The 27896-nt window shown below is 37.8% G+C and overlaps 1 protein-coding gene across 7 annotated transcripts in view; it reads left to right on the top strand.

Annotated features, from left to right (window-relative positions):
- CEP170 (centrosomal protein 170) overlaps nt 1–27896 on the top strand; it is a 118665-nt gene that overhangs the window by 35728 nt on the left and 55041 nt on the right. For 6 of the 7 annotated variants that reach the window (XM_077761812.1, XM_077761810.1, XM_077761809.1 and 3 more), the window contains exons 3-7: nt 10406–10495; nt 18066–18147; nt 23175–23230; nt 23328–23490; nt 24587–24721. In XM_077761812.1, the coding sequence (XP_077617938.1) occupies nt 10406–10495; nt 18066–18147; nt 23175–23230; nt 23328–23490; nt 24587–24721 (526 nt within the window). The remainder of the gene's footprint in view (nt 1–10405; nt 10496–18065; nt 18148–23174; nt 23231–23327; nt 23491–24586; nt 24722–27896) is intronic. The other variant, XM_077761811.1, reaches the window with a different exon arrangement.

Here is a 27896-nt window from a genome sequence, read left to right as displayed (position 1 = left end):
TTGAGTTTTTAGAAGGCTGTTAAGTTTATTCAGTGGAGCAAAGAATGACTATGGTAGAGGAAGCTTGGGACAGCTGGATTTCCACGTACAGAAGAATGAAGTTGAACCCTTGCCACACATCATATGTAGAAATTAACTCAAAATGGATCAGTGACCTAAATATAAGAGCTAAAGCCCTAAAACTCACAGAAGAAAACCGAGGGATCAGTGGTCTTGACTTTGGATGTGGTGGTGGAGTCTTCAGTATGACAGCAGTAGCACCAGCAACACAAGAGAAAGGTAAATTAGACTTCATTAAAATCAAAAACTTGTGTATATAAGGACATTGCCAAGAGAGTGAAAAGACAACTCGCAGAATGGGAGAAAATATTTGTAAAACTGTATTATCTTACAAAGATTTAATATCCAGACTATGTGAAGAATTCCTACAACTCAACAACACAAAGACAAGCGGCCCACTTAAAAATTGGGCAAGAGACTTTACTGGACATTTCTTTTTCTTCTTTTTTTTTTTTTTTTTTAACATTTATTTATTTTTGAGAGAGACATGGAGTATGAGCAGGGGAGGGGCAGAGAGACAGGGAGACACAGAATCTGAAGCCGGACCCAGGCTCTGAGCTGTCAGCACAGAACCCAAGATGGGGCTCGAACCCAAAAACTGTAAGTTCATGACCCGAGCCGAAGTCAGGTGCCCAACTGACTGAGCCACTCAGACACCCCATTTACTGGACGTTTCTTCAAAAAAGATACAGTAATGCTCAGGAAACACATGAAAAGAAAATGCTCAACATCGTTCATCATTAAGAAATGCAGATCAGAACCGCAGTGAGTTACCACTTCACATCTGCTAAGGTGGCTGTAATTTTGTTATGAAAGGAAAATAGGGCACCTGGGTGGCTCAGTCTGTTGAGCGTCCAGCTCTTGGTTTTGGTTCAGGTCATCATCTCACAGTTTGTGGGTTCAAGCCCTATATTGGGCTCTGAGCTGAGCGTGGATCCTGCTTAAGATTCTCTTCCTCCCCCTCTCTCTCCCTGCCTCTACCCACTGTCTGTCTGTTTCTCTCTCTCTCTCCCCCCACCCCCGAAAATAAATAAATAAACTTTAAAAAAAGGAAAATGTTGGTGAAGATGCAGAGAAATTGAAATTCGTATATGTTGCTGGTGGGAATGTAAAATGGTGTCACTGCTGCAGAAAATAGTGCTTCCTCAAAAAACGGAACGTAAAATTTCCATGTGACCAGCAGTTCCACTTTTACATACATACCCGCAGCGTTGAACAAGGTCTCTGGGCACCTGGGTGCCTCAGTTGGTTAAGTGTCCAACTCTTCATTTCAGCTCAGGTCATGACCTTATGGGTCCTGAGATCGAGCCCCAGTGTTCAGGCTCGGTGGTGAATGTGGCACCTGCTTGGGAATCTCTCTCTCCCTCACCCTCTGCCCCTCCTCCATTCATGCTGGTGTGCATGCGCTCTCTCAAAATAAACTTTCTTTTAAAATTAAGGTTTCAAACAGATACTTGTATGTTATACATACATTATTCACAATAGCCAAAAGGTGAAAACAACCTAAGTGTCCAGCCACAAATGAATGGAGCTATAAAGAGGAATGAAGTTCTCATACATACTGTAACAGAAATGAACTTTGAAAACATGCTAAGTGAAATAAGCCAGACACAGAGTGTAAACACCACATGATCATTTCTTTGAAAATAGGTAGAATAGGCAAATTTATAGACATAAGGTGGGTTAGAAGTTACCAGTGGCTGGGGGAAAGAGGATTAGGGAGTTATTTCTTAAGACTTACAGAGTTTCTGTTTGAGGTGATAAAAAATTTTTGGAAATCGATGGTGGTGCACAACATTGTAAATATAATGCCACTGAATTGTTCACTTACAAATGGTTAAAATGGCAAATACTATGCTTTATATATATATATATAACATATATATCCCCGCAATGAAGAAAAAGGGAAATCGATGGCAATAGAATTTAGAGTATCTTTGAATTGATTCATTTGATTCATACTGCCTTTATAACAGAAACTTAAAGCAAAAATTAGTGTTATTTTAATGAGCAGAAACCATATCTCAGTACAGTAAAATGTCAATAATTAAAATAATATATTTTTATAAATTTATAAATGTGATTTGGGCATCTATTTTTATTTATGCTTTATTTTTTAAATAGAATGTAAAGGAAATAAGAGAACTCGATGATCAGACAAGGAAAAAAAGCCAGCTTTGTCCTGATCCTCAGGCTCCACCCCTAAAGATACTTCTGCCCTTTATCTGATAGTAGCACACTGGTTTTAGTGCTGTTCTAGACACAGAGTATTCTCTGAAAGAGATCCAGGAACAGATCAGCATGCTGGTCATCTGCTAGTCTGAGCCACTGCCACAAATTAATAGTACTCTTCCTAGCACTGAAACACATCTTATATGTGAAAGTGAGAACAAATATTTGCAAATTGTATTTAGTTTTTAACTGGTTTGATGTTAATTTAATCTTTCCTAGTATAGTAGTAAAATAAATGGATATTTAAAACCTCTTTTTCTGTCATTTCTGAAAAATGAACTGAGCTTATCTACAGATTATAGTGTTAGAAAACTGGAGGGTTTTGCATTTATAGATGCAAAATATATTTGTTTTGAGAGATTTAGTGCTTTCGAATTGATGAAATTGTGTTTTCCTTTTAAAGGCCTAACGTAGCTTAAATGGTTCTGCATTGGTTAGGTCAGTCAGTGTGGTAATTAAAATTGTTACAAGTGCAAATAGCTAATATTTGATTGCTTTTTAATGAGTAAATAAGAGATCCTTAAAAATTTGGTCAACCTATGTCTGCATTTATGATTTAAAACCCTCCATTTTTAATGTACAGGAAATCAGTTGTTAAATTTTAGAATCTCTGCCTCAGAATAATTTTAAGTACTATCTTACCTGTAAAGATTTCAACTAAAACTAGATTTGCTGGCATTTAAAAAAATACTTTGATGATAATGTGGCTTAAACCCAATGCAGAAGAGAAATAAATGATCTATAAGGTTAAATGGTCTGTTTGATTACGATTAAAATTTTTTTGTTATTTTATGACAAAAATAAACTTTGAGTTTTATGTTTTTTGTTATTTCATCTCATTCCAAAAAATGTTCTCTAAAGAATGTGATCATCCAGAAGAAAATGTACCTGGGTATTAAAGACTAGGTAATTGAATAGGAGATTCTCCCACTTACCTTGGAAGCTTCCAGCAAATTATGCAGATTTGCTGTGCCTGTCTCTGGCTGTAGACAGATGTGCTGTTTCGTAAGACATATTATACAAGGTAAATCTTAGTCATGGATGGAAGCCATAAAGTATAATTATTAGATGAAAATTGTACTTTGGAGCAATGCATTGATATCACCATTAAAAGTTCCTTGTATTTAAATAGTACTTTCTATTTCTCAGTGTTCATTTGTGTTATTTTAGTTGTTGCTCTCAACAGTTCTCTAAAAGATTCAATCATCCCCATTTTACTGATGGTAAAATTAAGATTCAGAAAGACTTAGTCACCAGGCCAGTATCTCACAACCATTAGATCATGGAAGATGGTGCTAGCATCTTCGTCATACTGGCTCAAAATCAGATGACCTTTCTCTTCCACCACTCGGCAGCTACTACGTGTATGTGTGTGTGTGTGTGTGTGTATGTAACCTAAAATGGGCTTGCTAACTTAATTCTCCTGCTAGTAAACATGGTCAAACACTTGTTACAACATGTGGGATACTTCTAAGTACAAGTAAGAGTTGCATTTAGAAACATTTGTTATCTAAATTCTAATTTTATCTTCATAAAATTTTTAAAAGATTTTCTTTTAATGTTTATTTTTGAGAGAGAGAGTGAGCGGAGGAGGGGCAGAGAGAGAGGGAATCTGAAGCAGGCTCCAGGCTCCGAGCTGTCAGCACAGAGCTCAGCACTGGGCTCAAACTCATGATCTATGAGATCATGACCTGAGCCAATGTTGGACGCTTAGCTGACTGAGCCACCCAGGCGCCCCAGTCTTCATAAAATTTTTAATTGCAGCAAAAAAATTGAATTTTGCCCTGTTTTGAGAAATACCATCATACTAACTGAAAGATGTGTTTCCCCCATGGAGCATAATAGAAACTGTAACAAAATTATATCTTACTATTTTAATGTTTTAACTTTCACACTGGTGTAAGAACAGTCTCCAGGAGGGTCATGGAGTATGTTTTGAAGAGCACAGGTAACTTACTGTCATCTGTCTTTTGGACATATAGCAAAGGATAAATCACTATTTCTCTGATTGTCAAAATGCCTTTGGGCTTTTAAAGAGTCTTAACAGCCACAGTGTCTTCAAAAAAGATTTTTCTTAATTTTTTTTTTAAATTTATTTCTGAGAGAGAAAGACAGCGTGAACAGGAGAGGGTCAGAGAGAGAAGGAGACACCGAATCTGAAACAAGCTTCTGGCTCTGAGCTAGCTGTCAGCACAGAGCACGACGGCGGAGCTCTAACCCACGAACCCTGAGATCATGACCTGAGCCGAAATTGGACACTTAACCAACTGAGCCCCCCAGGCGCCCCTTAAAAAAGATTTTAAAACAGTGATAACACACAGTGGCAGTCTTTCTTTTTCTCTTTAGTATGTCTGTCCATATATGTGTTTTTCTAAGAGGTTTTAATAGGAAAAAGAAGTAATATAAGAAATAACAGTAATGTTAAAAACTAACCATTTCATACCCAAAGCATATGTGACACATACTGGGGAGTCATTGGTACCATTTCACGTTAGCTTTTAGTTAAGAGATTTGCTTTTCATTGTGCCTGGCCTGGAATTGTATTTTTGTATTTTTAGTTGATTTGATACAGGCATTTTGTTGTTTCTTTGTGGTTTTTTGCAGAAAAGGAAGTATTTCTTAACCAAATGAAATAGTATTATTACTTCATTTTCCAAAATTTCCTGGTTTTATAATTATCTTGTCTAGGGGCCAGAATTTTATTGTGACTGCTTTGGTTCTGTTGTTTAAGGCCACCCAGTTTGTAGGTTTCTTAAAATTTGGTCTGATCTTTCTAAGTTCGGTACTTTTGATATTTTAATCTCTAAGAAAAATTTTATATCTTCACTCTTTATGAAATGAGATTGCCTAAATAGCATGTATTTTCTTTCCAACAAACCTTCTGTCAGCGTCTACAAAGTGCTAGGCCCTACGCTGGTTTCCAGGAATCGGCGCCTGGTCCAAGCAGGGCTCCCTGCCCTTGAGGGCTGTTGTCTAGTAGGAGATGTGCGTGTAAACAAATAGGGACGTTATGACATAGAACGTTGATGTGGGTGCACAAAGGACAGATAGGTCAGTCCCTACCTGCAAGGAAACATGGAGGTAAGAAGTGTGGAAAAAACTCATAGAAGAGATGGCTTGAGCTAAATCTTAAAAGATGAGTAAGTGGTTTCTGGAAGGTTTAGAGTGATGCAGGGAGTGCATGGCATTCAGTGTTTGTTTCGGTAATTAAAATTGTCCCTTGTAATTGATAGATAGGATGTGAAGGCAAACATTTTGAGAGATTAATTTTTGGAAGTTAGAAGAGACCAGACCTTGGAGGGCCTTGTGTGCTGAATTAAAGTCTGTATGTTTTTACCTTAACCAGCAAGTACACTTAGGAGGTTTTGTGCAGGGAAAACTACCTTTTTAAATGCTTCCCTGTTGGGTCTTTGAATCCTTACAAACAAACCTGTGAGATTGGTCTATCTTCTTATAGATGATGCAACAAAGATTAGTCATTTTACCAAGGTCACACAGCTGCCAGATGTTGTGACCAGTTCTTTTGGACTCCACCACCTGCTCTCAGCTGTCACTCTGTAATACTGCCCAGGAATTAGAGCTTGGAATCGGGTAAGCACTTAGGAGGTTATCATAATCTAGAAAGCAAGGCAAAGTTTTAAAGAAGAGAGAATCCTTTGAAATGAAAAGGCAACAGAGTGCCAACAGGATTAAAGAATTAGGATGTGCTTTCTAGTTATATATTGAATGGGCAGAAAAAGAGCCTCAGATCTACTGTTTTTAGCATAGAAATGAATGAAATATAGGTTCAGAAGGTGTACTTTTGGGGACTAAGACAATGAGTTTGAGGTTCTGAGGGACATCGATATTGAGATACTCAGTAGAAAGCAGGAGCTGGAGTAGTCTGGGCAGAAGGTAGAGGTTTGGTAGAGTTGTGAGCATGAGGGGTAGCGGAAGCCAGGGGGAGCTGGATTCTAGAGAAGGAGTTAAAGTTGGGGGGATGGACGGTTGTGTGGGAGAAATGGACGGGTCAGAGCATTAGATGTCCTGCTGCAGTCAGAGAACTGAGATAGCACACTAGCAATTATTGTAAATAAGTGAGAGAACTGGAAGAATAGGAGAATGTAGCCCTAGAGAAAAATACTACAGTTTAGATTCCAGATGTAGAATCCGTTTGTAGACTGGCTAGCATCGGGAGCGGTATGCCAAGATAGGGTACGGAGTTGGTTGTGGAAGTTGAAAAGCCTAGATTTTTTTATATGGGTTGTCTCAGAGATGTTGAAAATCAGTCTTGGTGGAGTAGAAGTTTGAATGAAAACGAAGACTGTGAACCATAACTCCAAAACTTGAGCCAAAAACTTAGAATGAGGGTCCTCATGTGATTCTTGATCTTGGGGTCATAGAGTTGAGGCCCCACTTTGGGGACATAGTATCTCAAAACAAAGAGTGACCACAGATGATTGCAGCAACCTAGGAGGTGTATGTGTGCATATGGAAATATATAGCATGCCTACATATGTATTTATATTTATAGGTGCATAACAAGAACTTTAAGAAAGTAAAGGTCTTTTCTCCTTCAGGGGGGAAATAATGGTCCAAAAGCCACAATGGTAAACTGCATGAATTCATTTTGTATCTCTGAACTCAGCAGAATGGTGGCTTTGGGAGGATAGCATCCATTTTAAAGGAATGCAGTAGAAATAGTGTTCTCAGGGGGAAAACCAGATTTCAGTGGAAGGAAGGAAGTAGGAGGTGAGAGCTTGAGAATGAAGAGGAGTTTCCGGTAAGGCGGATTCTCAAGAGTGCAATGCAAAGCCTTGGGAAGAGAGTCTTTCTAGAAAGTAAAAATCAAGAGGAAGGAGGTGCACTGTTCTGGATGTTACCTGTAAGGGGTCGGTGACTAGAGAGTTTTGCTGCTGCTTTTTTTTTTTTTAATTGAGGTAATGGACTTACATTATTAGTTTCAAGTAAACAGCAGATCATATGTATCTATTGAGAAGCGATCACCATAATAAGTAATTAATATCGATTCCCCTTCAAAGCTGCAGAAATATTTTTTTTTGTTTGTGATAAAGAGACTTGCATTCTCTTGGGAGGCTTAAAGTGACAAAAATAACAAACTGGTAAAAATTGACAATCTTAGCAGTTTACCCCTGATCAGCTAAGGCTTTTCCCATTAGAATCAGAAACTCCGTGAAGTTAGCAATCTTTGTCAGGATTTAAATTAATATGTTTCTGATTATTGGATTTTCATTGAAATATCCAAATGGGGTGTGAAAGTCAAGCTGTGACACACCTTCTTCTGGCTAGTTTCATCTAGAGAAAATGAAAATTTGATTATCTGGAAATGAAAATGGAAATGAAAATACTTAAATGGTTAGATGTAAAAAGCAAACCTTTTTATTCCTTCAGTTTTTCTTGACCACTCACTAGATGTATTATGCTCTGTAAGCTTTTTTTCTTGCTGAATTTCTTTGATGGATACTGTAAACACACACTTTGAAGACAGTAGATAACTAAAAACAGGAGTTGTTGTTTTGGGGTTTTTTTTGTTTTTGTTTTTTTTGCTTTCTTTCATTGGCTGTTACTTTTTAAAGAGTGACACAAATGGGAATAACTTCTTCTGTTTTACGATAACTCCAGCCATAAGTTCGTAGACTAGTCTTCTCAGAAAGTTATTACCCTATTTCCTAAAATGCTTTTACTGTGATCCCAGGTAACGTAACTCCTGACTCCTTCACCCCCAACCCTCAAAGTTGGAACAGTGTGTCAACTCAGTGCACTCTGCCTTTTTCTTACGTCTTAAGTTTGCTCTGTGTTCTGTAGGAGGTATTCTTGTACTTATCGACCCCCCCCCCATAAACAATTTGAGGGCAAGATGTGTATCAGATTCAGGATTTCCAGGTTTCTAGCAAGTTGTTCACTTAGTGACGTGGCCTCTCCTAATTGTCTCCTCCTTAAGCCATTTTGTTCCCTTCCTCTCTGATCTTGTTGATTACTTCCCTCCAAAGTTGCTCCATGAGCAGCCATTTGGCTTATTTTCTTTCTTTAACACTAACCTCCCTTCCCCGTGTGAGTTTTCTTTTTTCAGCTCTCGTTTAGATTTTTCCCCATGAATTTCAGTACACCGTGCTAAGGATTTGAGCTCTTTGTTTTCTTCCTCGCAGGGATTATTTACGATGGATGATTCATTCATATTTATTAAGAGCCCACATACACCTGAAATTTCACTTGCCTTACAGCTTAATTTTTATTGCTAGACTAAGTCAACTTGACAAATCCACAATATGGAGGAATTATTTTCTTAATGGTGCCATATTTCTTTTTCTCACCCTAATGGACTTCATTAAACAGAGCAACGATTTATAACACAACTGTAAAAACTAAAGTGAAGTTTAAGTAACTTTTAGATTTAAGGCAGATGTTTTGTATTGGTTACAGTTATAATTTAATACAATAATTGGTTTTTCAGGTAAGCTGTAGAGAAGTGGCATTAACACTACTTTGCACAAAGTTGCCTTTGAGTCTGGGGTTTGCATTTTGTCCTAGAGAAATTGAGGTTTCAGAGAAAAACAAACCAAAAACTAACTTTTAAAACTTTTAAGAGCAAAAGTGTATGTGTGATGAATATTTAGGTTGGAAGATTACTTTAAATCACATACTGTTTCTCCCTAACATACTTAGAAGGAAAGACTAAAACTTTTTCGGCATGGGATGTAAGCTAATTGAGGCAGGGACTTTTAATTTTAGTGATACTTATTTGGATAGGACAGTTTCAACTATCATTACTGTATTTTTATTTTATTAGCTGCCGACTCTCCTTTTGTGCATGTGGCTGGGAGTTAGGCTATATTTACTATTGGCTGTAGCTGAAAGTATCAGAAGTTAACGTTTCTTCTAGTGTCTGTGTTTTCACCTCCCCCGTTGTTTTTTGAGTTTCCTTAGAGACCCTTTACTCAATAATCTGACCTTTGCCATTTTTCCCATCATCCTCTCTTACTGTGTGCATGTATAAACCCCTGTGGATGTGACGGTAGGATTTGGAGGGAAAGGAAGCGTTCCATAATGTATGATTAGTTCTCAGTCCTTTAGGGAGGTCATGACCTCCACAAGTGCATCTCCGCCTTTCCTGTCCCCTCTTTAGGGGAGCCGGGAAGGCTCGAGGAGGTTGGAGCTCAGTATTCCTGTTCTCCTGTGTCACTTAGGCTCTGGTCAAAGCCACGCTGGTTCAGCACTGGTAAAGTAGTCTTCTGGAGGACAGGCCCCTGGTGACAGAATGCTCTGGGTGTATTTTCACCCTCATACTGACGGAGGGGAATGCAAGAAGAGTTTCTTCCGTCTTCACCCTGACACCCTTGTGAGGCTCCTGGAGTAAAGCTCATGAACTCATGGATGTCCCTCCCCTAAGGTGGTGCCCTGGGAGCTTTCATCTGTAAGCTAGTTCACGTCCGCGTCTCTAGCAATTTCACATCTTACTCTTCAGTTTTCCTGCCCTGCCGGCCGCAGCCGTGGTTTCTGTGTTTGGGAAGCTGTAATTCTCTGATTTCACCTCTCTAGTTTTCACGGTGGCAGTTGGCCATATGACCTCAATTCTCTGATAAAACTAGGACTAGTTTTTGATTTTCAGTTCATGCATCTTTTTTCTTTTAAGGATGGGACCGATGACTTCCAGGCTTTTTACATTTGGACTGGGAATTGGAAGTCCCATCTCTTCCCATTCCGGGTATACCAAAGTTCACAGAATAGCCCCGTGTTACTGAGTTCAGATCTGGTGTGGTTCTCAGACTGTTTCTTCCTGTGACTGGATTGATACTTCTTTCAATAAAAGTTTCCACAGGTTTTTATACAGTTCATCTTTCAGGGGCTTCTGCCTACAGACAAGTCGCTAAGCTCTGGAGTGTGTGCACATGTGAAAAATGTCTTCAGATTTGGGCTGCTTTCTTCTTTGGGGAGTGATGCCAGATTTTTGTGTTGTATAGTAGTAACACAGTTTAAATCTCACTAATCCACTTTTACTTTGATGCTTCCTGATACTTTCTGCTATTCTATTAATATAAAGCATCCAGCCAAAAATCTTTGTGTTTGTTATTCTAGTATTTTCTTGTATTTACTAACTCGGAGCACTTCCTTTCAGTCTCGTAGTGTGGATAAACAACATGCCGTAATCAATTATGACGCTTCTGCAGATGAACATTTGGTGAAAGATTTGGGCAGCCTAAATGGGGTAAGTGAAGACTTTCTCTTTTGCTTTATTTGAATTTTTTTTTTAATATTGTAAGCAAACAAATCAGGTTACAGTTCCTGTTTGTGTTATATTTCTTTATCTTTAGTTTGATTTTACTTTCTTTTGGTTTTTTGTGTTTTTTGTTTGTTTGTTTGTTTATTTTTTTGGAGAGAGAGAGCATGCACACACACACACATCCATGCATGAGCAGGGGAGGGGCAGAGAGGGAGGGAGACACAGAATCTGGAGCAGGCTCCAGGCTCTGAGCTGTTTGCACAGAGCCCGACACAGGGCTTGAACCCATGAACTATGAGATCATGGCCTGAGCCAAACAAAGTTGGACCCAGATACCCCAGTTTGCATTTTCTAAAGGCTTACTACGTACGTGGCATTTTGGGGACCATACAGTAGAATGTGGAACCAGCCCATGTTCCCAAGAAACTGTATAGGCAGTAAACACAGGAATTTAGAAGGTTGCTGGATGTTACTATCCATAATGGTTACAAGACTTCTTTTAGGAGATGAGATGAAAGTCAGCCTCACCGGATGTGGTGAATTTATATGTGGGAGAATAGTGGAAAGCCATGGCAGTAAGAATGAAAAAAGCACACTTGGGAACCAAAGAAGCATAGATTGACTTAGAAAATAAAGGTGAAATGTGGTTTGATGCCAGCTGGTGGAGAACTTTCTCTACTAGAGTAAAAAGGCAGGAAATACATCCGTTTACCTTAAACAGGTGACATTCATCTGAGAACCAGTACTCATTATTGCTGTTTTGTATTCCTACTTCGATCATGTTTTTGTGTTACTGCAGTGAGTTTTTTTCCTAATTTTTCATTTGATCTTTCCACATTGTCGGAATATAAATAGCTGCAGAATAAGAGAATGCTGAAGTATTGAATGAGGTCTTATTTCTTCTCAATTTTCTGATAGCCCTGCTAACATAAGCAGATGCAATATTTTTCCACATCTGTGCTGTTGAAATTATTGAGATGAATTTAACAGAAACTAAATGTATCCCCACTGCTTCCAGCCACCACTGCTTTTTGAAATATACATTGAACATTATATGAAAAAACACATGCAGAATTTGGACAATTACAGTGAAACATTGTTCTCTTGTTCCGAGTTGGCCAGGTTCTGAAAGACTGATATTTAATCTTTGAGATTCTTTGTTTTTCTATTAGTTTTATTCAAGCCTTTATTTGTTTCTCATGGAAAACAAATTTAAGTCTCAGAACTCAGGGTTGAACCAAAATCCCTCACATTTGTCATCACACACTTTTCCCGATCCCTGCTCTGTCGCGCTTTCCCTTGCCCTGCCTCCGGAACAGTAGTGATCGCGTCCTGTGTCCTCCCCAGAATACTGCCTTAGCTTTTCTTCAGCCTAGTCCTTCTCCCCTCTTCCTGGTCATTTAGAACAGTTGTGCTTTTACAGCCCAGCGCAGATTCCACTTCTTCCCGAAGGGAAGGAACAAAGGCAAGGTATTTAGGAATATTAACTTGTTGACCTTGTTAACATGTTGAGCAGATAAAGCAGAAATAGAGGCAAACTAGGTAGAAATCGTTTTAACATGAGACAGGTAAGTAAGCTATTGTTATTCCCAGCTCCTATTTGCAGAATTACTTTCTTCCTCCTCCACACCTTGAAACCTTTGTTTTAATCTTGACTTGGAATGCTTTCTCTGCTTTGTATTATATCTTCTTTTACTTCTATGTCGCTGTGCTAAGTCATGAGCTCCTGAACCGTCATGAAGGTTTGCTCAGGGGTCTGCACAGTGCACAAATAGTCTTTTTTAAATGAAATTGAATTTATTTTCTTTATTAAGGAATTTATAGAGAAAAATTTTAACCTACTTCTATATGTGGACTCTTTTAACAATGTTGCATCCTGGTTTTAAGCCAGAAATATTCATCTTTACCACAGTGCTGTGTGTAGATGTCTTTACATTATTATCTTGGAAAATAACAAATGAGAATTACATCACAGTGTTTTATTCTTTTAAAAGACTGTGATCAAGGGGCACCTGGGTGGCTTAGTAGGTTAAGCGTCTGACTTTCGCTTAGGTCATGATCTCGCGGTTCGTGGGTTCNTAATAATAAATAAAACATTAAAAAAAAAAATTAAAAAAAAAAAAAAAAGACTGATCAAATAGAAAAATTACTTGGTGTTCATTATAAAACAAAAATGAGGTAAAAAACTTCTAAGTTTCTCTGGGTTGACCTTTCTTCATAATTCAATTATACTCAGTAATTCTGTGGAAGATAATAACTCAGAGGGAGCAACGTTTGCATTTTGAACTCGAAATCAGTACCTAGACTTGAATGTCAGTCTAACTTACCAGTGCTGTACCCAGGGACCGTCCCTTCCTCTTTGAGAAATTTGGTTTCGTCACACGTCTTCATATTTGTGTGTGAGTGCGGAGACCATGACAAGTTCAGGTACCTCGTTGTAGCTTTCAGGTAACGGCCTGGTGATTCCCGCTCCGTAGTATTGGCGTGGGGGTGCGGCGTGACGGCAGGACGCAAGTGCGCGCCTGTTACAGACTTGGGACCATCACACAAGTGGTGACTGTGCTCTGACCCAGATGGCAGCCTGGCCACAGCAGGGCAAATGTGTTCTGGCACACAGCTGCCGTGCACTTGATCCACAGGTAGACCGTTACCCACAGCCTGGTAACTCTTGACATGGCTCTAGAAATTTCAGCATCAGGTTAAAAGTAGTAATTTTAGAATTCAGGGGACAGGATGTGGTGGGTGGGAACCTCACTGGAATTCTTGCTGGCGGGGTAAGTTTAGACAGGTTACTTAATTTTTCTGTTCCTCAGTGTTTTTAACACTCCTAGCAAAATGGCATTTCTCTCAGGTTGTGGCAAAGCTGTAAGTAAGCTCATAAATGTAAATGACTAGGACAGTACGTGGTCAGCATTCAGTAAGCACCCGTGGTGGTGGTGTGGCAAGCAGTTAAAAGGAGCTCAGCACCCTGTAGCCCACAAGCTTTTCAAGGAATTCACTGCTGTATTTGTTTAAAAGCCCTTACCAACTAAGCCCAGCTTATAAATAACTCTCAACTGTGACCACTTTCACTCCTCCCTTTCATCCTGCCCTAAAATAACACTCCCAAGGGATCTAGATCTACACTTGATGTTACTGCTACCAAAATGAGATTGCTCTGCCTGAGGAAGCTGGAGCGGGTTTTGTGGCTGGTGCTGGAGCGGCCTGTTTCCCCACAAGCCTCACGAAGCTTCTCCATGAGGACCCTTGTTTGCCTTCACTTCTTCCTGCCTCCTTCGCCTCTGGGGCACCTGCCCCTCTGAGAGCCGCTGTGACCTCTGCCATGTTCCTCCCCTCGCATTCCCCCTCTGGCTTTTGTTCTAGGCTGCCCCTCAGCTCGCTGCGTTCTGGCTTCTGCCGGATCCCCATTTCGCACTGGAGTTTCTACCAGCATCAGACCAGAGTGGTGTAGAGCGGAGAGGGAAAACGAGATGACTTTTGTCTCTGGCAATGTGACTGGGGTGGTTACGCCCCTAGCCACTCACTCTGTTCAAATTTCCCAGAACATCGATACAAGACACGGTGGTTATATGGTTTTATACAGTCAGTTACGCAATTTAGTTGTATGTCAGTTAAATAGATGTTTATCTAGTTTGGTTTGCTTCTGTGAGCTGGTGGTTTGGAAGAGGGAGCTGAAGAGCTGGCCTGGCTTGGGCACCCACGCTTCCTTGAGTCGCAGAGAACGTGGGATTTGTAGTTCAGAGACCTGACTTTGAATCCCAGCTCTTCCACTTCCAAACTCTGATCTTGTTTGTTGCTTCGTCCTCTGTGCCTCCCTGTCCTCGTCTCCACCTACGAGGCAGGCTGATGAAGGGATGCTGACATAAGAAGTAAATCCTCTTTCCCCCATATTTGACTTACTAAAATGCTTCGTAATTGATTTATTGAAATGATTTTTTTTCCTGTTGCTTTTTGAAGTTTTCTCTCCTCCTCACATAATTTCAGACCTTCACGAGACTTTTTCATTTCAGATGTTTTCACTTGCATTTTTGTGAGCTGAAACTTTGTGTTTGGCTCATATCTCCTAAGCCTTTTTAGACTTTAGGGAATATTTCCATCATAAAAATGCCAAGCATGTTAAAATTATATGTTTCTTGATTTCTGCAAGTACCTACCTAATATGTATGTTAAACACACAGTAGGTGCTTAATAATTGAGTTGAGCAGTCTGAAACTTTATGCGGATCTGATTGGTCATGTTAGGTCTTTTGAGTAAGATGGTTGTTTAAGTTGAAACAGTTTTAAGTAAAATTGGCTGAGAACTGTAGCATTCCTCTTACACAGCATTCCTAATTGCTTGTTTTCCACGTTCAAACATCAGTGAATTAATTAATATTTCTTGTTATTTTTATCTTTTCCATCATTTGGAAGAGCTCTTTTGTAATTCTACATAGAATATTTTGGTACACTTAAGGTGTAGCTTTTATTTTTAATTTTTTTAATGTTTATTTTTGAGGGAGAGAGAGAAACGGAGTGCAAGCAGGGGAGAGGCAGAGAGAAAGGGAGACGCAGAATTGGAAGCAGGCTCCAGTCTCTGAGCTGTCAGCACAGAGCCTGACACAGGGCTCGAACTCATGAACTGAAATCATGACGTCAGCTCAAGTCGCACGCTTAACTGACTGAGCCACCCAGGTGCCACTGAAGGTGTAACTTTTAAAATATTGTAAAATGTTCATTTTGGAAACGAACATGAAATTAAAGTTTATAAATGCCTGAATTCAAAATTTGTATTAACATTGCATTAACATTTTAACCTTTCTGTGAAGGATGTTGGAAGCTTGTGTTCTAGGATTACTCATGCAGCACACTCTCAAGTTTCAGCAGTATGCCACTATCTTCATCTATCTGTGCTTGAAATTAAGACTATAAGTTCCAATTTTTTCCTATAGATTTATAAACTGGTATTCTGTGACATGTTACAAAATGGCAGTCATACATAGGAATTTGAGCATATGACCATAATAACATAATTTCCTGTAATATTTTACTATGTGTCATTCAGGACCCTTTTGAACCTCCTCATCATGGAGGGAGCTTTCCCAGATAAGGTATCATGGCCATCTCAAATCCAGTAAAGTAGAAGATTGTAAAAGATGGAGCTCACTAGAAAAAAGTAATTTTTAAAGTTTCAGCTTATCAGAGGAAAACTTGGGTATTTATATGATATCTGCATTCTGGATAGTTAAGTATAACATTGTTCCGTGTTCTGTGAATCTAGCCAGTTCCAATTTAACTTCCAGGGTGTCAGGAAAAATAGCCATCACTATTTACCATCTGTGTCTAGTTGACTCTCTAAGTCTTTTAACAAGTAATTTGCAGAAGTAAGGATAAAAGGGTAATGGAAAACAACTTGAAATTTTAATTAAAAATCAGTCATGACAAGGTCATATTTTCATTTCATGTTTTTCTGGTTTTGAAAAGTACGTAATACACAAAATGGGCATTGTTCACTAGTTGCCCAGGGAGACCCAGGATACATACCCATTTTGTACATGTTGCTTTTCACATATCAAGTATGTTCCCAGCTGGTCCTAGCTTATCATTATTTCTGTTTCTTCTTGCATTATATTCTCAGAATGCATTATTTTTAAGACTCTGACAGCTTACAGTTTTATTAAGATGATAGCTGTCTTCTGTAATTGCAAAACATTTCTCAGTCTTAGATTTATTAACAGATTAATAATTTTCTTTCTACATCATCTTTCCTTCTAGTTACCTGTGTATGGATACCTGCCTTGGGCATTTGTCCACTTAGAAACGAAATCAAATACGTGTTGGAAAACAAACATCAAAAGATGAAAGAATGCTGTGAAAATTTGAAATGGAGAATTGTTCAAGTTCTTATAGAAAAATATTGCATGATTTATCTTACCGAATGGCTAAATGGATGAAAAATGCACTATTTTCTTTTTGCCCTTAGACACAGTCTTCCCTCATCACATTTTCCATTCAAGAAAATTCATCTGGGCTTATCTTTATCTGAAAACTCATGCTCTGATGTTTTGCTATATTATTATCAGTTTTATCGCTGTTATTATAGTCTAGAGCTCTATTGTCTGTCTTCATGTATTCATCTTACAGTTGTGAAAGATCTTCCTGACTGTTCTTCTTTTCACACTTATGGATGGTATGTGAGAAATTCTGAATCCGCAGTTGTGCTCTTTAATAGTTTATTTTTAAAAAGCACAAAGATAGAGTCTCCAGATGTGTGTAACATCTTCTCGGAGAGGTGGTACAGTATTGTGGGCAGGGCAGTTGAAAAGCTGGAGGTTGATGCCGTAGAGATGGTTTATTTCACAAGTGTACCTTCCTTCCAGTAGCCATTAGCCTTTGAAAGCACTTGAAAGTGAGGAGTCTAAAAAAATAAAGGTACAGAAAAAAGAACATGAATCATCTTGTTCATTTTTATATTATTTGTTGAACTGGTACTATTTTGGATATATGGGTTGGGTTAAAATATAATATTAAAATTAATTTCACCTTTTCTATTTTTTTAATGTGTCTACTAGAAAATTTAATAATATATTTGGGGCTTGCACTGTATTTCTGTTAGATAGTGTTCTGAGCAATTCCATAGTCTTATGTTTTCTTATTATTTTGGTCATTTTCAGCATAATTAGAAATATTTGATGAGTAATAATAAAATAATGATGGGATGGTGAATTGCAGAGTATTTCAAAAATAGAAAAAATAAGGTCAGTAAGTTCCCATAATATATCTTAGAGTCATAGAAAGGTCTGAAGGACTCATATGGAAATTGTGAAATAGAATAGTAGTTTTATNTGAACCTGAGATCATGACCTGAGCCGAAACCAAGAGTCAGATGCTCAACTGACTGAGCCACCCAGGTGCCCCAGTATTTCATTACATTTATTCTTAGAGTTCTTCTAGAGAACAAAAAGAAAATTTACTTTAAAATATGGAATAGGGGCACCTGGGTGACTCGGTTGAGCGTCTGACTCTTGATTTTTCGTTCAGGTCATGATCCCACTGTGGGTTCGAGCCCTGTGTCAGGCTTCTCCTTGGGATTCTCTCCCCCCACCCCTCTTTCTGCCCCTTCCCCACTCACCCATGCTCTCTCTCAAAATAGGGAAACTTTTTTAAAGAGCAATGAAACATCAAACCTCACAAGTAATTAGAATTGTCCAAAAAAACTAAAATGGAGTCCCCTGGATCCTGATGGTACATCAAAAGTTAAGTGTTTTACCCTTTACGATTTGCCAACTTCAAATGAGGAGCTTTTCTTAGCATCATTTTTAGGTGCCTGTATTTGTCTAGGCAGCATGATGGGACTTAAAGGATGTGCAGCCTGGTTCTTTGTGTGTTAAATTGTTGATAAAAGGCTTAGTATGACGATTATTTATCAGCTATGAGATGCATGGCACATTTTATAATACACAAGCTGTGTTAGCCACCATATTTAACATATTTTTAAGTATAAAGTTTGAGTATTTGTTTGTCTGAAATGTAATAATTAATACTGATATATAACCTAATGTCTTTTTCTCTCTTTGTAGACTTTTGTGAATGATGTAAGGATTCCAGAGCAGACTTACATCACCTTGAAACTTGAAGATAAGCTGAGATTTGGATATGATATCCTTATATGATTTTGTGCCTTTATTAAATCTATTCAAAAAGCTTTTCTGATGTGAATTAACATTTCTTGATCTAAGAATTTGCAGTGGAGGCATGCCAGAAGTTTCTTTGCCCTCCCATACTGAAATACATGTTTTAAAACAATACATTTATTTTTTGGTTGTTATGCTGATTCCTAAAAATAATCCTAGAAAAGTTGATGGACTCAGCTTTTCCCCCCTCTGTGCAGTTTTCAGCAGTGGTATTTACATGTGTAATTTGGGTATCAGAGACTGTAACAAAGAGAGGGCAGAGGCGTGTTTACTGTTAGCCCAGCCCCGGGGTCTTGTTGTTTGAAGGAGCATGACACAGAACAGCCTCCTGGAAGGAGTGTAAGAACTTACCCTACCTTTTTTTCTCATTCGTACTTTTACTCTGTCTTAAGAATTCTGTCTCTGTCGCCTGTTTAATTCAGATTTTTCAGTATCCTGTGTCTACTGAGACCCACGCTCCCTGGTTCAATTCATTATACAGTTAGTGTATATTTTAAATTCTATTGTTAAAAATAGGATTCTAGGGGCGCCTGGCTGGCTCATTTAGTAGAGCGTGTGATTCTTGATCTTAGAGTTATGAGCTGGAGCTCCACGTTGGTTGTAGAGATTACTTAAAAATAAAGTCTTTTAATAAGTAAATAAGTAAGTAAAAAATAAGATTCTGAGAACTGAATAGGGACACAACTTTGTCCTCCCTGGGGTATAGTTAAGAACCCCAGTGAAGAGAAGGGACGTGCTTGAAGAAGAATAAAACATCTCTATTCATACAAGGCGAAAAGCTTTGAAGTAAAAGACTTAACTTTTATTTAATTAAAATAAGATATTCCACCTTATACTGAATGTTTTTCTTGAGTTTTAATTTTTTCAGCTGCTGTGTTTATCTGGACATTAGTATTAAAGAATGTATTAAATGTATTGGCAAGTCAGATGGACTTTTATCCCTCTACCATAGCAAATGTAGTCTCAGCCACCTGCAGTTGATGCATAGATAAAATAAATGTACTAACTCTTTAACATTGTTCTTAAAGCGTAAGTACTTTCTTTTAGATTTAACTTAAAATTTATGAAAAATAGTTTTTGTAGCACATCAAATATATGTGTGACCTATACTTGTACAGCAAAGGAACATGTGAAAAGTGAAACCATCAAATATTAATAGTTATGAGTTGTAAGTTGTAAATCCTTTTAAGAATATGAATCACATAAAATGATTAAGAATTAGCATTAAAGCCTTGATTCATGGGCCATTTCATCAAACAATAAATGCAAATATATTTTGAATTTAAGTACCTCCTTAATCTGTTTCAAAACATGAGAAAATAGGAAATTTGAGTTTCAATAAAACTCTATAATTACTTTGAATTTTAAATCAAGAAAAAACTGTTGAGCAATAACTCACTTTTACAATTTGTGTAGTGATTTCTTTGTAGTAAACTAATAACTTTCTTTTTATATACTAGCTCATAATAGCTATAGAAGTTACTGGGACAAATGTTTTGTTCCAAAGGACTTTTTTAGGGTTATAAATTAGTGTTGAACCAGAACTCTTATCCAAATCCTCAGGGTAGACTCAGTAAATTTTATTATTTTAAAATAGCATCTCCTATCGCTTATGATTTTTGAAAACTATACATAAATGAACATTAGGATGATGCAACAGCAGAAATTTTATTATATGGGATGAAATTTTTTAAACAAATTTTATATGTTACATTTACTTGTTTTATATTTGGCTGTACCAGACTGAAGTAATTATTGCGCTTTTTTTTTTTTTATTTAAGTTAAGCTTAATAGCCAGTTTACAAACTCCTCTAACTCTTTAATTAAAATGTCACACTACTAGAAAGAACATCTTACCATGAATTGAGATAGAACTAAGGTACAAAATTTATCTGCCAAAAGCGCTTTTCTAGTTAAAGAAATTAAGTGATTTGGAAAAGCCAGTAGTAGAAGAAATATCCAAGTTTAAGAAATGACTGAAAACTCACAAAGGATAATAAAATGCTGCAGTATCAGAATGAACTTCAGAAGGAGCTAGCAAGTGGCCAAGTGGCCAAACTGTAGCAGATAAGCCTAAGGTTGTTCAGTTCACAATTACTTAATGTCCCCTGTTGCCGGGAGATGCAGTCCTCACGGTCCAGGGATGCGAAGTGAAGGAAACAGATCACTCTGTCCTCCTGACGATTGTACATTAATGGGCTTGAAGGAAGCTGACCACACACACAAAAATAATAATAGAGGATGACAAGTTCTGTGGAGAAGAAGAGTAACTGGGGGTTCCAGAGAGCTGGTGGTGGTGAGTGAGAAGTTATAATTTTAAAAAAGGATATTCATGAGGCCCACATTGGAGCAAAGATAAGGAGAAAGTAAAGAAGCTGGCCATATGGACATCAGGAGAAATTGCTCTTCGGGCCAATAGAAGAGGTAAGTGCAAAAGACTTGAAGCAGGAACATGTTTGGCATGGTTGAAGAACAGCCTTCAAAAGTCGTTGTGGTTGCAGCCAGTAGGAAGATATGGTTTGAGAAGGGAGTGCACATCAGCCCTAATAGACCCTTCTAAGGATTTTGACTTCTAAGTGACATGGGGAGCCATTTACAGGGGTTTGATCAGAGGAGTGACGTGATAATGACTTAAATATTTAAAAACATCCCATGGCTACTCTTGTTCAGAAAAGACTAAGGATGGAAGTGGGCAGAGGTGAAAAGAGGGGGGTGAGTCAGGAGGCCTTGCAGTATCCCAGGTGAGTCAGAGGGTTACAGCAGGCGATGAAAGAGTAGCTGTGAAGAAATCCGATTCTGGGTGTATTTTGAAGAGGGAGCCAGTAGTATTCTTGATTAGATTGGAAGTAGAATGAAAGAAAGTCAAGGTTGAATCCAAGATTTGGCACTTGGTTTCCCCAGGTAGAAAAGTGGAGTCACCATTAACGGACAGAGAAGTCTGTGGGTAGAGCAGATTTCATGGAGAAAATGGGAAGAATCTTCTGAGAAAAACAAGCTTTTGGTTTAACTGAATTAAACAGTTAATAAACATTTCTTGAATAAATTGAGCATAGGGATGATGTAAAATCGCAGTCACAGCCTGATGTAAAGAAATAGGGAAATAATCTACAAATAGGATTTTTAATAAGCAAGAATTTAAACTTTTTATAACTTTTTTTAAATTCAGATATAATTGATGTGACTGTACCTTAATACTGTATTGTTTATTTTTAACTTACATCATGAGTAATTGGGCCTTAGTTTGTTGTTGTTTTAAATTAGCAACTTAAAAACAGTTAACTTGGGTCTGTACCATTAGGAAGAAGGTAGCTTTGCAGCTAAAAGCTGGAATTTAGGACAGTCTCAAACTCTCCCACCCAGACAGTGTTCCTAGGTAAACTCCTGACCCAAACAAGAGGACCCTTGAGATCTTTGGTTCCACACACATGAACTTTTTTGGAAGATAAAGTGTGTGACCCCGAGAAGGGTGGCCTCTCTCAAGGTTTCCCAGATCTTAAAGGAGTCTTAACCATAAAGACAAGACCCCAGACTGGCCTTGGGGAATAGCCCGGAGCTCCGTCAGGAATAAACGTGAATGGAGCACCAGAAAACTCCAGCAGCAGGCTAAAATTGGTGTTTCCCACTGAAAAAAATGGAAATGGCTTTCTCTTTTTATGAGACACTGTGTTTTCAGTTGGAAATGTGGGAATGCTATGAATCTTCTCCAGCTGTTCCTGAGTTTCTTGGGGGTGAAACGAAGTTACTAGACTTTTATTTTTCATTAAATATCAAGTTATTAATTATGAAATGTATTTTTTCATATATTTCAGCAAATAGGTATCGGCATACGCACATAACAAAAAAGGAAAATTCTAGTATTTCACAGCTACAGGACCCCTGGACTGGGATTCAGCTGGCCTTTGATTCTGCCTCCTCCCCCAACCCGTTCTCAAGTTCCCTATATATAGTATAGAAGGACTAGATATTAAACAGAATAGGCCCCAGAGCTCTTTACAATTCCAAAAAGTTCTGCATTTTTATTATTTTAATGAACAGAAATAGAAGTTAAAAACTCATCTGCAAGTTTACTGCTCCTTATGCATGGGAACTATTTTTACCCCAAGCATTTGTGATAATTACAGCTTTCTAGCCTTGAAGTCATAGCGTGCAATGAATTGGTAAAGGATAATAGAATTTAGTACATGGTTATAAAAGTCCTTTCAGTACAGGGTTAAGTAATGGTTGAAAATGTGACCTCTACTGTTCACTGAAAGATGTTTTTTAATATACAGAGGCATTGTTCTTTTTGGCATAATAATGAAAGCATCCATTATATCTAGCACTTGGTTCTAATCTGTATAGAATCAGTTGTTTGATAATATAATACAGCCCTGATTGCGATGCCTGGAGGAAAGGGGTGGTTGTGGTTGCTATAAGGGCCCTAATTACAGAATTTCTTTTGCACTTTAAAAATGAACTTCGTTTTTATCAATGCTTGTGAAGTCTGAGTAACCGAATTCTTTTCAGGATTTACTGTTGGATAATCACTGATGCCAAACTTCCTTTAACATTTTTGTGATTAACTACCAATATAATTTGGTCCAGATGCTTTTTCTTCTTTGTAGTCATATTGTTTGCTTGTGAGGAACTGAACATGTTTTTCATGCTCTGACTTATTACCCACCTATTCACTTCCTAAAGGCCGTTATTGCTCAAGTTTAGAATTACTTGCTAGATTTTAAGATTTTTGTCTAGTATGTATTTTTTTTAATGTTTGTTTACTTTTGAAAGAGAGAGAAAACACAAACGGGAGGGGCAGACAGAGAAAAAGAGGGAGACACAGAATCTGAAGTCTTCATACTTGTGAGCATATTTTAACATTTGACTCCTAAGAGGAATATGATACTTCTCTTGTAATTACCTGTTGAAAATAGGAGAATTCCTAAATTATCTTTGATTATTTTAAGCTTGATTATCAGAATTTTGATTATATTCTTCCTTAGCCCTGTTTACATACAAATCTTTTCACTGTAGTTCGAGGAGAAATGAGGGTCCCAGAAGAAGCACTAAAGGTAAATTTTTGTTTACTTATTCCTTGTGTAAATCTACCAATTGCTCTTGTTGATTTCACTCCTGGGTGTTTCACTTTCATTTTTAAATGTTTTATAGCATGAGAAGTTTACCATTCAGCTGCAGTTGTCCCAAAAATCTTCAGAATCAGAATTATCAAAATCTGCATGTGCCAAAAGCATGGATTCAAAGGGAGCGGATACTTCAGCAGAGGTGCCCCAGAAGGCCACGGAAGCACTGAAGTCTGAGGAAAAAGCCGTGGGTAAGTTAACCTCTTTGAAAGTACCATGTTTATACTTGATTACAAAGAAATTCCATACTTTGTTCTAAAAAAGTTGGCCATGTCCATATAAATTTATAATAATGACAATTTTAGAGTAGGTTTTAATATAGCCAGTGCTTTCATTAGCAAGCATTTTATAACACGTAATCATGTATGGCAGTTACATGTGGGTGTGTTTAATATATTTAAATATTTAAGAGAAATAAATGTAGTTTACAGTATTTATATTTCATGTTTGTCTGATTTTCTTGAATTATAACAAGTGAATTAAAAGGAAATATCCAGGGGCACCTGGCTGGCTCAGTCGGTCGAGTATCCAGCTTCTGCTCAGGTCATGATCTCACGGTTCGTGAGTTCAAATCCCGCGCGGGCTCTGTGCAGACAGCTCAGAGCCTGGAGCCTGCTTCAGATTCTGTGTCTCCCTCTCTGCCCCTCCCCTGCTGGTACTCTGTCTCTGTCTCAAAAATAAATGTTAAAAAATTTTTTTAAATAAAAATAAATAAATAAAAGGAAATATCCAATGATGTTACATCATCATCATTATTATTATGTTTATGATGTTCCAGGAACTGCTGTACTTAAATAATCCTATTCATATAAAAATCAATTTTTTAAATTAATAGGCATTACCAAATTTGCTCAAATATAAACCTTCTAGTCATGTTAACAGCTAGATTAAATTTAGTTACTATACAGTTCCCCTAGACTTTAAAAACGTTTTGAATGGTCACTTATACCAAAATTTACCTTACTTTTGTCTTTTTAATCTAGACTTACTTAATGAGCCATTTCTGGATACCGAAACACTGAGTACACTTTAGCAACAAGCTATTCGATTAAAGCGGTGTGCGTTACTTAATATCAGCCAGTGCAAAATTCCATGTATTTGGTCATGTCTAACATTGAATAAGGTCTGACACAAAAAACTAGGTTTTTCAACTTCAGATACTTTTCAACTATCTAGACTCTGTGTTGTTTTCACTTAATAAATTAATCAGGCAGTTCTAGCATTCTTCAAAACCATTTTTTTTTTCTGTTTCATATGCTTTAGACATATTTTTCCACCTCTTTCCAGATATTTCTGCCATGCCCCGGGGTACTCCATTGTATGGACAGCCTTCATGGTGGGGGGATGATGAAGTGGATGAACAAAGGGCTTTCAAGTCCAGTGGCAAACCTGAAGAGAAAAGTCATGAAACTGGAACAGCAGGTAAGGAAAATCTCAAGTCTGTGACGTTAAATGGACATTTTAGGAAGAATTTATAAACCAAACAAAAATCTGGTAACCCTGAACAAAAGATATCTACTGCTCTTTAATTTAATAAAATATGTTGATGAATGTCTTAGTGATCTTGTCATTTTAAGTTTATTATAAATGATTCTTAAAGTATTAATTCCAATATCATTTTTATTTAAAATATTTTTTCAACTTATGAGATTAAAACTTGGAAAATAGATTAATAATATAATTGGGCATTTAAGGTATTTAAAAATAATTATTAAAATGTTTCAATTAGACCAAAATAGCGGCCACGAACTAATTTTGTGTTTCATCAGATTCACTGGTATATAATCATATTTTTAAATGAACAGTTTCTGTTATGTTCAGACATGTGATATAAAATAAAAGTTCTTTAAAACCTCAGTTTGCTTTATTTGTTGGATGTAGCAAGATTAGATGAGTTCAGCAGTCAGAATGAAAAAATAGATCTGGATCACATAACAGTCCAGGAACAGCCTCTTTTGTTGGTAGAGGGATTTAGTAATGAAGCAAGTGTCCCGTAAGCCCCAAAGTCAAGATTTCCAGGAAATGAACTGAGATGTCAGTTGTCACGTAAGGACTTGGCGAGACATCAACACCGAAGGGTGAAAGGGGCAGTTTCCATAGTAATGGCAGATAAGGTTCCAGACCTGGAGGGATTAAATGCAGGTACCAGGGAGCAGTGTGGAAAACTGAGTCTGACTCAGTCAAAGAGAGATTCCAGCCCAACGCTTCTCGATGTTCTACCTTGACCCTATTGTACAAGATAATAAATAAAAGTTTAAATAAAACATTTTTCTTAGCTGGAGGGTAAGAACACTGTCCTTTAAATATGTGCTAATTTTGCCAGGATACAGGTCTAAGAAAGTTGGCTCTATCAACTCGATTTTACAAGTGCCCCAAACTGAAGTTTTCAGCTTTGCAAATAAATCCCATTGTACCTTCCTTATTTCTCTCCACCAGCACAGTTTTCTTTTTTTTTTTTTAATGTTTTATTTATTTCTAGGAGAGAGAGAGACAGCATGAGCAGGGGAGGGTCAGAGAGAGAGGGAGTCACAGACTCTGAAACAGGCTCCAGGCTCTGAGCTGGCAGTCAGCACAGAGCCTGACGCGGGGCTTGAACCCACGAACCGCGAGGTCATGACCTAGGCGAACACTTAACCGACTAAGCCACCCAGGCACCCCACCAGCACAGTTTTCTAATTAGTGTTATTACTGAGTATTACTTAGCATCAAATCAGATGCAAATAACAAATGCTACCTGAGACTGAACAGAAAGGTGATTTCCTGGCTTAAATAACTACATCTTCCGGGTTGGCTCATGCATCTCCACACGGTGATCAGCTAACCGGTTTCTCTCCCTTTCTCAGCCCTCCAGTCCACAGTGGCTGCACAGGAGGGTGTTTCCCCTAATTGCCATCTGTGTCAATGAAACTGAATTCTTAAATGATTATCAGCTTGTGTGGCATGTCTTATTGAGTGTCATTTTTACCAGATGATAAAAGCGGTCTCATAATCTTGGGATTATTTTTGAGTAAGAAGGAATTAAGTGATTTATGTTTGTGTTAAATTGCTTAAAGAACCCAGCCAGATTTAGCCTATTAGAGGCCTTGTGAGGGAATCTTCTTTGCTTTATGCTAGCGCAAGGATGTTACTGTTTCAGATTTATCACTGGCAGTTTTTAAAATATAGGGGTGAAGGGAACACTTTACTGACCTGAAATAACTTATGATACTAGCTGAGATTTTAGAATCAGTTTGAAGATGGGTACTTATTTAATTTGATCATTTTGAAAGTGTTTTTATTAAATGTTTCCAGGTATGAAATATAAGTGGTTCATTTATGCTCTAAGCATGCAACTTGTAAACACAGGAAGTAATTGGCTTCTTGGTTACCAATTGTTAGAATATAAAACCTTAGCAATTGTTAGGAGAGGGAAATGTTTCAGAAAGGGCTACCTAGTAGTTTGTTACATCCCTCTCAGTGGGCCCACATGTATCTGGAATCTCCTACAGACTTAACCATGTAGCATTTAACCCTAGAAGCAAATGTGTGCACTGGAGCAATCAAAGTCTCCGGAAATTGTCCGAGTATTTCTGGTCCTATTAAGAAGAACTGCCCACACGTTAGCTACAGGTGTGCCCTTGGGCCTGCTAACTTGGTGTAAACATTTCTGTAGGTTACATTTAAAGGTGTTCAAGTGTTGCAGAGGTGTGTTTGAAAAGAACGTGTGTGCAGCTGTGAGGAATCAATCTTTGGCTCTTTTACGTTGATTTTCATCTCATCACACTAAATCTGGAAACTTTCAAGTTGTGACTCCTTTTGATGTTTCCTAGTCTTCGTATTTGCAGTCCTTGAATATGCTAGGCTGAGTGAATGTGCTTTCATCATTGCCTTTAGCATCTGGAATTGAACATTTCATTTAATTTCATACAGAAGAATGAAGGCAATGGGTTTTCGGGAGGTGTATTGTCACCATTTTCTCTTGATTTAGATAAACATAATTCTAGCATAATCAGTTATGAAATAGTTTTAAATATCTAGCAGTTGAGATTATGACAAAATATTAGTATACTCAAAATATTAGTGTATTTAACATATTAATTTACTTAATTTAGTATAAACAGAGCTGGTTTTGAAGGTAAATGAATGTTAAAATCACAGATTTCCAGAACCTGTTCTGTCCGTTATCTGAGATAGGAGAGCTGACCTATTTTTCTGTATTAATCTTCCCAGTAATGTTTCTAGTAGGCCTACTTTCCCCAAGTATAGTAGGTCCACACTTGTCTATTTTTACCATCTCCAGAGAAATGAATACTGTCACATAATGAATTTTCTAGACGACTAAACTTTTACAACTGACAATTTCTTTAAAAGTCTGACCATTTTCTAAATTTCTATTAAATGAATTACCCATATCACTGTCTTCTTAAGGGGAGATGGCTGAATATAATTTAAGTTTCTGGTTTATGACCTGATGTCCTGATGATGACTATCAGTTACTGCACTGTGATCCATCACATGGCAGCCTCGGGAGGCATTAAAGGCTCTGGGACTGCCCACCCTGCGCCCTGAGCGGCTCTGGGCTGCTGTGCTCCTGAGCCACATCCCACGCTCTTGCGCT

This window comes from Crocuta crocuta, unplaced genomic scaffold (assembly GCF_008692635.1).
Source record: "Crocuta crocuta isolate KB4526 unplaced genomic scaffold, BGI_CrCroc_1.0 scaffold243, whole genome shotgun sequence".
NCBI classification, from domain to species: domain Eukaryota; kingdom Metazoa; phylum Chordata; class Mammalia; order Carnivora; family Hyaenidae; genus Crocuta; species Crocuta crocuta.
This window is presented reverse-complemented; position numbering and strand designations above follow the sequence as displayed.